This window comes from Thamnophis elegans, chromosome 2 (genome assembly GCF_009769535.1).
Source record: "Thamnophis elegans isolate rThaEle1 chromosome 2, rThaEle1.pri, whole genome shotgun sequence".
Lineage (NCBI taxonomy): Eukaryota > Metazoa > Chordata > Lepidosauria > Squamata > Colubridae > Thamnophis > Thamnophis elegans.
Window position 1 is genome coordinate 93,531,889 of NC_045542.1, and position 16,820 is coordinate 93,548,708.

At 42.7% G+C, this 16,820-nt stretch overlaps 1 protein-coding gene across 1 annotated transcript in view; it reads right to left on the minus strand.

Annotated features, from left to right (window-relative positions):
• LOC116503106 (LON peptidase N-terminal domain and RING finger protein 1-like) overlaps nucleotides 1-15,882 on the minus strand; it is a 35,480-nt gene extending 19,598 nt beyond the window's left edge. The window contains exons 1-5 of the mRNA XM_032209281.1: nucleotides 14,701-15,882; nucleotides 7,441-7,559; nucleotides 3,262-3,384; nucleotides 1,952-2,086; nucleotides 735-849 (exon numbers count right to left, since the gene is read on the minus strand). Coding sequence (XP_032065172.1) covers nucleotides 735-849; nucleotides 1,952-2,086; nucleotides 3,262-3,384; nucleotides 7,441-7,559; nucleotides 14,701-15,007 — 799 coding nt within the window. The 5' untranslated portion in view covers nucleotides 15,008-15,882. The remainder of the gene's footprint in view (nucleotides 1-734; nucleotides 850-1,951; nucleotides 2,087-3,261; nucleotides 3,385-7,440; nucleotides 7,560-14,700) is intronic.
• Between the last annotated feature and the right edge of the window lie 938 nt (nucleotides 15,883-16,820).

Here is a 16,820-nt window from a genome sequence, read left to right on the forward strand (position 1 = left end):
GGTTTCACATGAACACTGGCCACTTATATCTATTTGGGGCTCTATTCATGCAGCCCAGACATGTTACTTTTAAATATATAATCCCTTTCAGAGATTAAAGAAAGAAGAATCTTTCAGCCACTGCCTTCATCTTTTATATGCACTCCTGTCTCCCAGTAAAATCCAAAAAAAATTCCAATTAGACTGTAAATCAAAACTGGAAATAATTGTCCAACAACAAAAGAAATCGAGCCATTAAACCCTATTTGGGATACCACTTTGTGCAGGTTCAGATGGATATTATTATATTTATCTCCAGTTGGGTCCCCACACCACTAGAAAGATCCAGTATATACAGAAGCAGGACTCTTCTGTAAATCATGCTGGACTGAGTGTGATGTAGCTAATTTTAACATTAACCTGGGCTGCCCTTCTCTACCCTATCATTTGATCCGCAATAAAACAGTGCAATCTAATCAGGGCCCTATTGATATACAACATGCATGATTCCTTGGGACTTGTGATGGAATTTGGTCTTGAGAACAGTCACATGATTCTAGGGTTTGGGGAACATGCTCAAAGTATCTACTTAAGGTGATCCTGGTGGGTTGTGTGATCAAATGACAGAGCAAGGTTTTCAAGCACATGGGCAAAATATTTGATCATAATTAGGGCATCAATGATTTCTCCTAGGCAGAGACAAGAAACTTATTTTTAAAAAACATGGACTTGTAAACATTTATTGATATACTCACATTCTTTATTTGCAGAAAGATCTGATCTGAACTTCTTCCTCTTCCATTGAGTCATGGGAAGTGCTGCCTGGCTATGATCAGCCATAGTTTCTTCCAGCCAATTTTCTTTTTGTGTCTTCATGTCCCATTTAATAAAGGAAAGTAAGATGTTAAATATCAAATCAGGGGTCACAAGCATAGATAGGAAAACAAAAATACAACACTACATATAGTATTCCCAAGCTTTATTTTACTCATGCACAGATATTATTTCTTGATACAGTTACATAATATGACACCTTCTCTAGATACTGTTTTCTGTTTCGAACGAAGCATGACCATACCTAAGAAGGAAATGGTATAAAACCTGAATCAAATGTCTTACACTAGAAATTCTCAGATATCTACTGGTCCACATACTCTCCCCAAACATAAAGTAGCTTTAATCACTCCACAAGATCAATGGAGTCATAAAGAGTACATGACAGAAACATCTGTCAAATGGACAATTTGGGCCTGATGTGCTAGCTGAACGTGAAGTTCCTAAACTTTCTAAAGTTTAGTTTTATTTACAACTGGAAAATTGTACAAAACTAGATAAATAACTTACATGTCATTTGGATTAAGAAGTTGCAGTATATGTTTTAGCAAACCACCAATGGTTAAAACTTTAATAATTTAGAACATAGGCTTGCAGGTTTTGAGCCTTCTCTACATTATAATCATTTTGATTTAAAATTCAGAGGATTGTAAATTGTGGTCTGAGAAATGAGGGCAAAATATATGAATGTGATATTGAATGACAGCCTGAAAACCTGGAACCTATCAAAATATGAAGAACTAGGATCTGATGCTGTTGCCTATTTGAATGTTCTAATCTCCATTAACTTTATTTTTAAACTGTGTTGTTCCTTTGTTGTTGTGGGATTGTTTTTTCTACATTTTAATTATTTCCTGATTTACGTTCGCTTTGCTTTTTGTACTATAATGCATGATAGTATTTAATGTTTATTTTTAATTCTTGTATTTTTTATTATTATTAATTAAAAGCAGAACTTCTTTAAGTGGAAAAACTAGAGGTGAGTGGACAGTCTTGATGTAATTGGACACAGGAAAGGGTCCACATGGAAATCCCTTCACCAATGTCTCTTATACATATTTTTGTATATATTTTTACATATTTTTGTTACACCACCTCTAAACTTGGAACTGGTAAGGCATCATCCCATAAGATTTACCGGTAGGGTTCCGCCTTCAAAACTCTCAAGAAAAGTCAACTGTTCCCTTGAATTACAACCTTCCAAATTTTGACTGCCGTTGTTCTTCAACTCCATAACAGTACCAGGAGTAGAGGAAGCATCATTCGTGAGAATCTGCAACAGAAAGATTTTACATTAATTCATTTTGAAAGAGAACACAGTCCCAAAGGTGGCTTTTTGAAGAGGCACCTGGACTTTCTGGTTTTTCTTTAAAGACATTTCGCTTCTCATCCAAGAAGCTTCTTCAGCTCTTAGAAGCTTCTTGGATGAGAAGCAAAACGGCTTCAAAGAAAAAACAGAAAGTCCAGGTGCCTCTTCAAAAACCACCTTTGGGACAACTGGATGATCGAGAATCTCCATAGACAGAAGCTTCACAGTAGAATCTGACTTCTGAGAAGCCTGCAAGGCTCATGTCTCTCAGATGGTTAAATATGGAGCTAGTCAGATACAGGCTTCACTGTCTTCATGCTATACTTGACAATACATCATGTCAGTACATGTACAGTACAAATAAGACAGTTGTTCAGACCGAGACACTGCATTACATAGAGAAATGACTTCTCATAAATCTTACCAATACAGAAGCAACCTGCCTAACAATATATTTATTAGAGGTGAGCAAAGACCTATATTCTAAGGCCAAAATGTGATTCAGACCACAGCAAACATGCCCCACACCTATCAGGAATGTTGTAAACCTTTGCCCAGCATCACATAAAAATGACAAACTGTGTGCAACCATAGACACATCAAATCATATTTTGCCATTTAAATCTTAATTTCTATATAGCTTAACAATTCTGTATCCTTAACAATTCTTTAAAAAAACAAATACTTTTCTTTCAAAAAAGCCCAGAGTGATATCCAATTGGAGAAGTATGAATAGATACAATTTCATCAATTCTAAAAGTAAACTGCTACATCCTTCTATGCAAACCAATTATGCTTCCAACGTTTAATCACAAGGTACTTACAATCCAGTGGTGGGTTCCGGATCCCGTTCCAACCGGTACAGTTGGAACGGGCCCGGCAGCATCCACATGGATGCGCGCAGCATGCACATGCGTCTTAGCAAGCCTCCGCAATGCTCCAGCTGCTCAGCGGAGCATCATGCAGGCACTGTATGCGCCAAAGACTTAAAAGACCGGTAAGGAGCTTGGGCAGGTAGTTGGGCCCTCTGGAGCACCATACCGGAACGGTATCCGGTGCTCCAGGCAGGCTCCGGTATGCCCCTACCGGGGCATACCACCTGCAATCCACCACTATTACAGTCATAATAGTGCACTTACCTTTTCTATTTCATATTCAGCAGCATGAAAACCGGAATCCAGTGTAAGGCAATGTTGAAATTGCAGCAGGGCCTCTGGTTGGTTCCCTAAGTCCAAGAGCACTTTCCCTTTTCTAAAAAAGCCCTGAGAAGAAACATGAAACACATTTCAGCTGCCTTCCTGAACTGTCACAACATTCTGTAGCAGCTGCAGATTGCTTTGCATAATGCCAATGACAGCAGGTTTACTCAATCAGTCAATCAAGTATATATTCCTAAGTGTAGCAGGTGTGTCAAACTGGTGGCCCACAGGCCGGATGCATCACAGAGGCCACGCCCACCCCGGCTCCACAAATGCAAAAAATGTTGAGATACATCATGTGACGTGATCAAGTTTGATACCTGTGGTGTAGACTCTTGATGAACAGGCAAGCTACTACTTAAATCCTCCTCCCCATGATCGGCAGAACCAAAGAATCACCAAGCTGTTAGGGTGGGCTAGTAGCTATAGTTAGGCTATTTCCTGTAGCCTAACTTCTCATTTTTCAACAGAGTAACAGTGAAATACTGTATTTTTCAGAGTATAAGACGCACCAAGGTTTCAAAGAGGCATTTTTTAAAAAAACAAAAGTTTTTGCACTCTGCAAATCTCCCAAAACCAGGCCCATTTTTCCCCCCCAAAAAAGGCATGACTAGCCTTTAGGGGGCTTGTAGAGTGCTCCTGGGGGGTGCCCCCCCCAAAAAATGAGCAAAAAACACTCCACTGTTTGTGAAAATGGGCCTGTTTTTGTAAAAAAAAAAAAAAAAATGCATGCATAGCCTTTAGGAGGCTTATAGAGTGAGTGCTCCTGGGGGCTGGGGTGACAAAATTGAGCAAAAAACGGCCCGTTTTTCACTCATTTCTGCCTTCCCCAGCCCCCAGGAGCTCTCTGAAAGCCTTCTGCAGGCTCTGCACGGCCATTTTCGCAAAGGGGGCGGGGTTTTGGGAGGCAAAAAATGTTGTATTCAGTGTATAAGACACACCCAGATTTTCAGCCTCTTTTCTGAGGGAAAAAGGTGTGTCTTATACTCCAAAAAATACGGTATGTTGCTGGAGCAATGAAATGGCAATTAGGATAGGGATCATTTTCCGCATCAACTTCCTCAATCCCTGTGAAGCAAGAAAAATAAGAGCAGGAAAACAGTGATGTCACTTGGAAAATATGTGAGACAAACGGTAAAGTTTTTTACCATTTACCAGCATTTCTGAGAATGGATGCTATATGGAGTTAATGCACCCCCAGGTGCAAAAAAAGTATATCCAAAGTGTAGACTCTTAATTCATCTAGCTCAGAACTATCTATACCAAGGAATGTGTAATGACCAATGTGTTGGTTTATATACTAGCTGATAACCCAGCATTGCTCAGGTATTTATTTATCCTAATGCTCTATTAGAAAGGAAAAGCCTGAATTTGGCAACAATTAAATTAGTTACAAATGTTTTCCATATGCTCCCAGAAGCATCAAGGAAAGTGAGAGCACCCTTGTGGAGTACTGTGAAGCCATTACCATGGTAACTCCACTGAGCTGTATAGTAGAAACCATTTTATGGCAGTACAGTAGAAGCCATTTCAAGGCACAACAGGCTGTATCTTAACAGAACACACATCCCGAGGGGTGTTAAGGGTGTCTTACCCCCACAGTATTTCTAGACAGTAAGTCATCTATGTACCAAGTTCAGTTGAAATTGCTCGAGGCGTTCCAGAGTTATGCTGGAACTTACACACATACACACACAGCCATTTAGATATATATAGTTATCAATATATAAACAAACATACGCACTCCCATACCAGAGAGAGTTTCACTGAACATCTTTATTTGGATTACATAGATATTAAGAATGCTGGTTAGATATATTAGAATAGAACTGAGGGGACCCAAGAAAATATTCTTTAAGGAGGTTAGTATGACTCAAAGGAAACTTTATTTTTAGTTTCAACAAGTGGCAGCACCTGATCAACCTACTCTGAGCACAGAACTTGGGGTCTTAAAAATCTACTGTAAAACAGGATGAAGGGGAAGAGCATATTCATGAGGGAAGTATGAAATAGTTTCAATTAGTGCAACAATACAACTTCCCCACTTCTTTAATATGTGCAATTAGTGCAACAATACAACTTCCCCACTTCTTTAATATGAAGAAAATAAAGGGCTAAAACAAAAGAAAACTATCTGAAAATGCAAATAAAATTGGCTTTCTTCAAAATAAAAATATTCCACATGTATTACCATAAACCTTTCTTGAAAATGTTCATACAAAAAATGTAGCAAAATGACAATCACACTGACTCTGTTCTTGCTTCTTCACCCTCATAGGCTGAAGAGCTTTTTGAACAGAACCTAAAAGAACAAGTCTAGCAAGTGTTAACATATAATCCTTATTTCCAAAATTGTGATCAAATTGTGATCATCCCCCCCACCCCAAAAAAGCAGTGCTTTGATTGTTGTAAAAAAAATGATTAGCAACTATCATATTTGTGCATGTACCTTCAGAAAGGGTTAAAGTAATTATTTGGGAATACACAAATATCGAAAGACAGAAAAGAAGTTTTAAGAAATTAGGAGAACATATGAGACCAAGTTTGAACATACGGCCAATTGAAGAATGTTAAGTGCTCCAAAATAGCATTTTCAAATTACTAATCATGATGATGCCAAACATTAATCATACATACATTAATCTACAATGCAAGCTCTCCCTTTTAAAGCTGCATTGTAATATCTCTCCAGACAAAATATGCAAGGGGAGGAATTTGGCCTTTTAAAAATATACAATCAAAATATACAACCAAACATACAGAAGTTAAAATAACAGAGTTACATAGCATCCAATAAAAACCTATTCATACTTGCACTAATTATACCAGGGGAAGCAATCAGGTCCACAAATCTGAAACTATTATAGCAGTGGTATAAAGTTGGACTACAATTCTAGAAATATCTTAATCATTTAATAGATAGCACACAGTCATCATCTGAAGTTGGTCTGAATAGTTTGTAATTAAGATGAAAGATTATCTCTGCTAAACATGGTAGATAAGATATTTCAGAAGTACATGGGCTATTATCTCAGTTTCAAAGTCTATCTAAATACACAGATGGTCTTGGTAAGGAATACTATTATATTTACCCACAAGTGTCATTGTAGGGAGAGCATCTATACAATACATGCCAAAGTAAAAGGCCCTCCTGTGAGATGGAATTAATTAATGATATAGATATTGGGGAACTGCAAAGGGGGGGGGATTGTCAGCAGAGATGAGAAGTGTTGGTTCGAACTCTATGTAAATAAAGATTTAAAATTCTCTGATTGAGCTCTCCAGGCTATATTCAAACCTAGCATAGATACAGACTGAGGGATAAGCCACAATAAATCAGTCATCCAGTATTTGTTTCTTCAAAGTAAACTGGCATCTGTCAGAACTGGTTGGGCTAGAGATTTGCTTCCCCAATCATGATGTCACCATACAGATCTTATCACTCCCCGTACACATACAGAGTGGGAATTTTCTGCATAGCTCACTAGCCCTTGTCTTTTAGAATATTATGCTGATTGGATGTGAAAACTCCAATCACCAATTCTTTCAAATTTATCCAAATAGTAAAAACCTCTGTTGTCTAATTTTTCTAGAGAAATTTATTGTCAGAGAAAATGATATGGACAAACGTAGGGAAATTTTTACAAAGCAGTCCTGTAAAATTCACTAAGACCTCCCTGGTTTTCTGCTATCCAATTTCAAACATTCAATATTTCCTAGAAATTCTCCAGACTGCAAATTTAGCCTACAGTTGGAAATTGATTGGAATATTGGTACATTTATCTTTGACTACAAGAGAAAGTTCAGATAAAGTTTGTGAACCTTCCAGAAGTAATTCAAGTTTTTCTTTCGGTGGATTTTACCAGGAGAATGTTTTTTTTAATCATTCTATTAGAGCATATGAGTCAGCATTGGCTTGTACAGAACCAGGGAAAGCACTACTTTGTATTTAAATAAGCAACTATATGAAATAATATGTTCACTTTCTATGCTATTATTGCAACTGAGTTCAAATGCAGCCTTTTCCAGAAAAGCTATTTCATCTCACCACTTAAAAAAAAGTTGGGAAGAACACATGCTTGTTCTGGATCACAACACCCAGCTTTACACTCGACTCACTTCACATTCTTCTGGCTTCTGCTTGCATAGAATCTCCAAATCCTCCAGAGCCCCTTCATACTCCTGTAAAGCCACATAGAGCTCTGATCTGCACACCCTTAATGTAAGATCATCCGGAGCTACAGGAGGAAGCAGAACATTTCACTGTTGAAATAAGAAATAATAAAAACAAACGTTGTACACTTATACACATCAAGGCACTATAAGAAAATCTCCAAGAAAGGGACTTACTGACTAGAATGAGCTGTGTTCGTTTCCAATAAGTTTAGCCAGATTTTTTTTTTAAGTCACTAATTGTACATTATTGACAAGAAGGATGGCCTCAAGTATTATCCATCAGTTAAAAGGGAAGATCAAATCATCCGAACAGTAGCTTATTCTGATACTGTCAAAAAACAATTTTGTGCTTTAAGGAAAAGATCTATTGTTTTTTAGTTGAAAATATACAATGATACTAGCATCATTTGAGGATGGGGGGGTGATAGGAGTGAATGGTAAGAGAGAACTCGCTTCATCCACTGACTAGATTTCCAGAATTAAAAAGTTTTTCAATGGCAGAAAGTCCCCATCAAAGAAGTTTCCAATGCAGAGATATTAAGAGAATGAAGAATAAAGAATAAGAGACAATTCAGTCTGCTAGCTGTCACCTGTTAAGGATCTCATACTCTAGTAGTATTTTTTTTCTTTTTACAACCCTTTACAGGTAGTCCTCGACTTATGACCACAACTAAGTCCAAAATTTCTTGATTTTTTCCCCTATCTAGCAACGTATAAAGGATATTAAGGTAAGACCCATTGGTGAGGAAAAGTAGAAAATCGCAGTTGACTAGATTTTAGCAAACTTTTATCATCACCTTAAACAAGAATTTAGTAGAGAAGATAAACAGTTTAAATAATTAAACTTTCATTGATGATTGATGATTACCATCCAAAATCTTTCTTATATTATCACTTTCTATATTTTCAATTAAAAGAATTGAAAAAGGCCTATGTGTCAATCAATACAAAATGAGCAGGACTTACTCAGGATTAAAGTTTATCTATAGTTATAAATGGTAATAGGTAAAGCCTGGTTTTAGAATGTATTAGCACCCCATACCACAGTATTTCAGAATTTGGATAATAAAATGTTATAAACATTCTTAATCTAAAAAAAAAACATTCTCATGGATCAGTTGAAGTTAAAAAAAAGTGTGTTTTTTTAAAATGCTAAATACTAGATTAATTTGATAGCACATTTTCAACTCATCCGCTTTGGTGTTTATTAAAAAAAAGTATAGTATAAATGGTAAAAAGTTGAAATGCCAAAGCATTGTTTAATATTGCTCAATCTATTAGCTCTTTAACAGTCCATGTTATAAATTCACCTGGATTAAATTCAAGAGCCACTAGATTTGAGTTCTATCCCTATTAATTAAAGGAATCCTCCAATTGAAGTTAAAAAAAATATTCAGGGTAGATGAAAATATTCCAGTATAAACTCACTTGTTGATTGAAACATACTGACACTTGTGTCTGACTCATTGCAAAACAAGAGCTAGCATTTTATAACAGCACTATATATGAGAGGGGTGTGTCAGCTTCCACGCACAGCAAAGTCTGAAACAGTAAAGGAAGCTTGAGTCCTAATTACTCATTCCTAAATCCTAAGGTTTAAGTAGCATCAGCTTATCAGTTCCAAAGCTGATTTTAATGTAAGTTTTAAGATTAAAAATGAAATGAGATTATTAATTCTAGGTAATAACATCTTTTCCCTCCTAACAAAGACACTAAGTGTTTAATAAAAGTATGTTAAAAGAAATTTGGTATATTTATCATCATAACATCACCATAATAGGAACGCAGCATCTGTTGAATGTCTGCCTCTTCAGTAAATGGTAAAGAAATAAAGACTCCATGCAGCATAAAATAACCATTCCAACACTGAAAAATAGTGCTCTGAAGGGTTAAGATTCCTACATAATTTAAGAAAGGTCACAACTGCTCATAGTTGTTACTTCAGAAATACTTTCAAACCCTTAAATTACCGAAATGACACTGAAATATTATAAAGATCTGCTCTATTTTATTCTTGCCCTCCATGAACAGTTGAAGATGGTCCCACAGCCTCCAAGGAGGTCAGCAAGCTACATAACTGTCAGCTTCTGCTTTGCTGCTGCTTCAGCTGCCATGAAACGGGAAGGGGGGGGCGTGTATGTGGGAGGGTTTTAATTGATGTGCTGGAGGACTGCTGAAGGAATGTTCTAGGATGTACCAGTCGTTGGGATTTACGCATGCGTACGGGTTTCCCGCCTGCATCAACGGCCTTCACATTCCATCTTGGCCTGTCTTTTTGAAGTTATCTCACACCTGACATTTGAAGGACTTATGATTGGACTGGAGCTTTGATCCTAAGGGGGGGGAACGGGCTTTGCTATATATCAATTGCTTTCGCGCCATATTATTCAGATTTTGCTTCACTACTGCTCGCTTACCATTTATAATTAGTAAAAGTACATTGGATTTCCAACCCATGGAGTCTCTTGGTTTTCTTTCCTAATTATGGAGTGGAGTGGGGCGTGACAAGAAGCAAAATCTGAATAATATCCCTTTCCAGGAGATTTACGTCTACCGAGAAGGGAAATAATGTCTTCTCCGACCAGAGAGGGGGAAGGCGCCGTTGGAGGGACGGATTCCAGTGAACTGGGACCTCCCGACCTTTCTTTACACCAGCCCAGCCCGTCTGACCGACCTTTGCACGAAGATTTATTTCAACTGCAAATTTCCAGTCAGCCTGAACCTTCCCCCCTACCCCGTTGGTCAACTTCAGTGGGGCAAAGAGAAATAGAGACAAGCTGGAATGCTGGACTCACCCAAAGACCACCTCAACAAACTTCGCTGGAGCCAGGGGCCGTGAGAAAACCTCAGGCGAGTGATTTCCCTGACTATTGGAGCCAAAGGTACTGTGGGGAAAGAAGAGGGGGCGATGAAGGAGAATGGAGAGGCTACCAGCGCCAGGGGCCCATGAGAAAACCCCAACGGAGTGAGTTACCTGATTATTGGGGTCAAATATTTTTGGAAGAGAGACGGGGGGAGGAGGAAAGAGACTGGAGAAATTGGCAACGTTACCCACGCCAGGATTCTCCCCCACCCCCCCCTCGGCCCGTCTCTCCCCCTGCGGCTAGAGGTTTTGCTGATCAAAGAGGACCTCCCCCCCAGCCTCCCCCCCGAAGACATCGGATGGCAAAAATCCCTCCCTTGCCTGTGCGTTTTAATGGGGCTTCTGCTAGCCTCCCCTCCTTTCTTATGCAGGTATTTAACTACATGGAAATTTATGGCCGGGACTTTGAATCTGACACCTTAAGGGTCAGAATGGTTCTTTTGTCTTTGGACGGTGAAGCGGCCACGTGGTCGACCGCTTTGCATATGTCTGGCTCTCCCCTCTTGGGGAATTTCAACCGTTTCATGGATGCTTTCCGCCAACGTTTTGATGACCCATTAACTGAGAAGCGGAACAAGTTGAAATTTTTAACCTTTGACCAAGACGACAGACCTGTCGCCGAATACATCCAGGAATTTCAGTGTCTTTCTCAGTACATGAGAGGCTGGGGGGAGGATGCGCTTCTGGACAGATTTGCTGAAGGCTTGAACGCTGACATTTATCAACAATGTGTCAATCGTAACCTGCCGAGACGTTTAATCACTTGGTTTGAGCATGCTGCTGATGCTGAGCTTGACTTAATTCGTCTGCGTTATGCCACAGAAGAAAGAAGGAAGCGGAAGGAAAGGGCTGCCAAGTCCCTCCCCCCTCCTGCTACTCAAGTGCTTTCCAAACGCCGGGGCGACGCGAGAGAGACCCCTTCTGGCTCCTCCAGACCTTTAACATGTTTTCGCTGTGGCAAGCTTGGGCATACCGCCCCCCTCTGTCGGGCGAAATTACCCCTCTCTGACGATATCCTCATTTATACCCGCTCTTACGACCACCACGTCAATCTGGTGCGCACTGTTTTGAAAAAACTCCGTGCTGCCAACCTGTATGCCAAATTGTCTAAGTGTGAGTTTCACCAATCTACTATTGACTATCTGGGCTACCGTATCTCCCCTCATGGCGTTGAAATGGACCCTGAGAAAGTAAAGGCGGTCACTGAATGGGACGCTCCCAAAACTCGTAAACAATTGCAAAAATTTTTGGGTTTCGCTAATTTCTACCGTCAATTTATTCCCTCTTTTGCCGACATTGCTCTCCCTATTACTAATTTGCTCAAAACTAAAGGCGAACCGAAGCCTAAACCCAATAAGCCTTTGGACTGGACCATGGAATGCCAGGCGGCGTTCGAAAAGCTTAAACGCCTTTTTGCCGCTGAACCAGTACTTAAACATCCTGATCTCAACCAGCCGTTCGTTGTCCAGGCTGATGCCAGTGATGTCGCCGTTGGAGCAGTTCTGCTACAAGCCAATGACCAAGGTAACTTACAGCCTTGCGCGTACACCTCACGTAAACTCACTGACACGGAACAGCGCTGGGCAATCTGGGAGAAAGAGGCTTTTGCAGTCCGTTGGGCCCTCGCTACTTGGCGCCATTTCCTTGAAGGCTCTAAACACCCTTTTGAGGTGTGGACTGACCACAAGAATTTGGAAGCGTTGCGCACGCCTCGCCGTCTCTCCCCAAAGCAGATGCGTTGGGCCCAGTATTTTAACCGTTTCAATTTCACTCTAAAGTATATCCCGGGCGGAAAGAACTTCATGGCCGATGCTTTGTCCCGGTTGCCGCAGTATAATTGTTCCAAACTGAGTATCGTCCAACCACTCTTGGCAGCTCCGGTGCTCACACGCCAACAGACCAAGGCTCAAAAGGACGTGCCTCACGATCTGCTTTCTAACCTCAAAGCGGCTCTTCCTCAAGACGACTGGTTCCTGAACCATCGGGACGAGTGCACCATGAGGGACGATCTACCGTGGATTGGTGCTAAATTGTACATCCCCGCTTCCCTACGGCTTGTGGTCCTTCGTCGCGCTCATGACTCCAGGATGGCGGGTCATTTTGGGTTCGTGAAAACTTTGCACCTCGTGAAGAGGCAATTCTGGTGGCCCTCTTTAAAAAAGGACATTGAGCTTTATGTATCCAGTTGCCCAGTTTGCGCTACCGCCAAAAAGCCGCCGGGGAAACCACACGGACTTCTGCAGTCCGTCGCCCGCCCGGTTGCCCCGTGGAAGGAGATTTCTATGGACTTTATTGTGGAGCTTCCCGAGAGCCAAGGGCACACGGTCATCTGGGTGGTTACTGATTTGTTCTCCAAGCAAGTTCATTTCGTGCCTTGCCACAAGATTCCTTCCGCCAAGGCGTTGGCTAAGCTATTCCTTTCCCACATATACCGCTTGCATGGGGTTCCCGACCGTATTATCTCCGATCGTGGGGTCCAATTCACATCTAAATTTTGGAAGGAGTTCCTCACACGTATTGGCTCCGCCCAGGGCCTTAGCTCCGCCTACCATCCTCAGACTAATGGCGGCTGTGAACGTACTAATTCCGTCCTTGAACAATATTTACGTTGTTTCATCAATTATCAACAGGACGATTGGGTGGACTTGTTACCACACGCTGAAGTGGCCTATAACAATTCGGTTCACTCCAGCACCGGTTTCACCCCTTTCCGGGTCGTTTACGGCCAGGATTTTGTTCCAATCCCCGAACTGCCTACGGCTCAGCCTCAAGTTCCTTCCGTGGCAGACTGGAGTGAACGTCTCAGTCGCCTTTGGCCCCTCACTCTTTCCACCTTGGACGCTGCCCACAAGGCTCATAAGAAGCAGGCTGATAAGAAACGCTCTCAGCCTTATGATTACCACGTTGGAGATTTAGTGTATTTGTCCACTAAGTTCTTGCATACTACACAAAAGTCTAAGAAATTGGGTCCCAAGTATGTTGGCCCTTTCCCAATTGTGAAAGTTATCAATCCTGTTTCTGTTCGTTTGCAATTGCCCAAACATCTCGACCGGATCCATCCGGTATTCCATATCAACCTCGTCAAGCCTGTTCGAGTGTCTGACCTACGGCCCGCAGATGACCCTCCACCTGCTCCGTTGCTTATTGATGGGGAACGTCATTTTGAAGTCCGGGACATTCTGGATTCCCGCAGGCACCGTAATCGCATCCAATACCTTGTGGCTTGGAAACATTTTCCCCCCTCCCACACGGAATGGGTTGATAAGTCCCACGTTCGTGCCCCCCGCTTGCTTCAGAAATTTTATGCTGCTTATCCCGACAAGCCTTGACTTTTCTCCTTTCCCTCTCTTGTTTGTTTGTTGTTTGTCTGTTTTGTTTTTTTTTTTTTCCAGGCCTGACAGCCTTTTTTCCGGGGGACGGCCGGATGTCAGCTTCTGCTTTGCTGCTGCTTCAGCTGCCATGAAACGGGAAGGGGGGGGCGTGTATGTGGGAGGGTTTTAATTGATGTGCTGGAGGACTGCTGAAGGAATGTTCTAGGATGTACCAGTCGTTGGGATTTACGCATGCGTACGGGTTTCCCGCCTGCATCAACGGCCTTCACATTCCATCTTGGCCTGTCTTTTTGAAGTTATCTCACACCTGACATTTGAAGGACTTATGATTGGACTGGAGCTTTGATCCTAAGGGGGGGGAACGGGCTTTGCTATATATCAATTGCTTTCGCGCCATATTATTCAGATTTTGCTTCACTACTGCTCGCTTACCATTTATAATTAGTAAAAGTACATTGGATTTCCAACCCATGGAGTCTCTTGGTTTTCTTTCCTAATTATGGAGTGGAGTGGGGCGTGACAATAACTCAATTTTTTAAAAGGCCCCCTAAGGAATAACTCCAAAACAACAGTCCTATCCTCACACACACTTTAGATTTACATTTAATTTTCTGATGTGACCATTACCACTTTGCAGCATTAGGTTTCACCTCTGTGAACCAAATCTGCAACAGAAACGAACTACAAGCAGTAAGCCTTTTTTTTTAACTTAAAAGAGAAGGAAATCACAAGATCTACCAGCAAGGCACCAATAGGAAATACTGTAGACCCAAACATTTATATGACCATAAAATCACTAGCCTTTTAAGGAAAAGGAAAGCCATAGCTGAAGTTAGTGAAAAGGGCTACCAAGAATTGTCCCTCCCCTGCTTATACAACGCAGCCAGCGAGATGGTGGCAAGTTGTATAACCAGGGCAGCACCTGGCGGTCAGTCCCGCGCATATCACCCAGCCTCCCTTCCCCTTCGCCCCCGTCGTCGCAACCTCTGGATACCGCGCAAACCTTACCCAAGCCGATTCCCTTCTGAAGTGTCCTCAGCGCTTCCTGGAAGTCCCCGTTGCTCACCAGCTCCCGCAGGTCCCTTTTCAACCGGGCCACCTTGGCGGCCGTATCCAAGCCCTTTTCTAGTAGGTTCCCGAGTAGGACGTTCGAGCTGGGCATCCGCGAGCCCAGGAGGCCGAGGTTCTCCCCACAGAGGCAGCACTCGGAAGGCAAGGTTTCGCCCAGGCATCTCCTGCAGAAAGAATGGCCGCAGGAGACCGTCACCGGGTCCCAGAGAACCAGGCGACAGGAGGGACAGAGGAAAAGATCCATGCTTCTGCTCTGCCAGAGGGGAGGGGGACGGGAACGAAGAGTCAGGAGGGCACCGGGCAAAGGTCGACGGCTTCCTAAGAGCAGCAAAGAAAAGCGGCCGAAAGAGCCAGTGGGACACTTTGGCAAAGCTTGAACTACATTCCCCTCCCTCCTATCCAACCAGCCAAGACGGAGCAAATCGCCGGCTCTTCAAGTCACAAACTTCTCTTGCAGTTCCCGATGCCCCCCTTGGAGGAATTCTTCAATTTCTAAAGGAAAAGAGCTGTTTTCTCTCTCTCCTAGATTGGAGCATTTCAGCCCCCCTCCCCCCCCCCAAAAAAAACCCCTCGACGGTTCCTGCCAACTTCGCGCGCAGCCACCAGGGCTTCTTTGCCCTGCAACGACCACTAAATCGACCGCTGCATCTTTTTTTAAAGACCCCGGTGCCCTCTCCGCCTGAGCATCTAAGCGCACTCTGGTTTCCTCCAAGGCTTATTAACTCTTGAAACTCAACGGGGCCCTTGCGACAATCACTCAGTCAATGGGCAGACGCTGGAGAAGACTTGATCCCCGAGGGTGGTGGGTCCCTTCCTGCCGCCCGAGGCGATCACTCAGCCTGGGCAGGAGGAAACGGCATCGTTTTTCTAGTTAGCGACTAGGAGGCGGGGCGGAGGGGGAGGGGAAGGTGTCTCGGCGTGGGACGAATAAAAGGAGGAAGAGGAGCCCCCCCCCCCCCCCCAAACCAGTAACTTTTCCGCCTCCGCGCAGTATCGTCTTATTTACGCCGGCTCGGTCTTCAGCTACCGGATTGCTCTGATGACCTTCTACATACAGACAAGCACACACACGCGCGTAAATTATCCCCGCCACCACCACCCGCCGGAATATTACATAAAATCGGGAGCAGCCCCGGGTGATGGCGTCGGAGAGCCAGCCGATTGGCTGCCAGCTTCGGCCGGCCCCCACTGCGAAATAGACGTAGCGAAGTGCGTTTCATAACCTCCGAGAGGGATGAAAGTTGGGAGTCGCGAACCGGTCGGCTAAAGAAAAGGGGAGGGGAGGGGAGGGGGCCGCGTCTTGCCTGCTGCTGCGGCGTCCTGCCCTTAACGTCACAAAGAAGTTGCTTTTCTAAAGGGAGGCGTGTAAGCGAGAACGTTCCGCTTCCCGCTGCGTCGTTCTGAAATTAAAAGCATCTCGTGATTCTTCCCCTGACATTGCCTTGGTCATATTATTATTATTATTATTCGTTCCTTTGATGGAGCGATGACATCCGAGGAATGTACTTCAGTGCAAAACAGAATGCGACTGATATGCAAGGGTAGTTCATAAGAGTATAACAAGTACAAGTTGTACACTTGTTACCCCGATTACTGCCTAGATGTAAACACTATTGTAATTGTGAAGGCTTTCACTAAGCAGCCGGTTCCATTCGGTCTGCTCGTGGGGGGGGAAAACATGACTTTACTTTTAGTGTACCTTACAAGAATATTGTTCTCTGGGACAACAATCCTGCCTCCATTGCATAAAGTGTGAGCAGGGCCAGTAGTGGGCAGCAAACGTGCCATTTCCAATCAATGTCTGTGGAGAATCTCAGTCATCCAGGTCATGGTTGTCCCAAAGGTACTTTTTCAACAGGCAACTGGACTTTGTTTTCTCCTTGAAGATGTTTCGCTTTTCACCCAAGAAGCTTCTTCAGTTCTGACTGAGAAGAAGCTACTTGCTTGAGAAGCAAAACGTCTTCACGGAAAAAACACCTTTGGGATTTCCAACCAATGCACATAGACATACATGCATGCACTAAAAGAGGTTTTTTTCCCCCCTAAAACATGTTTAG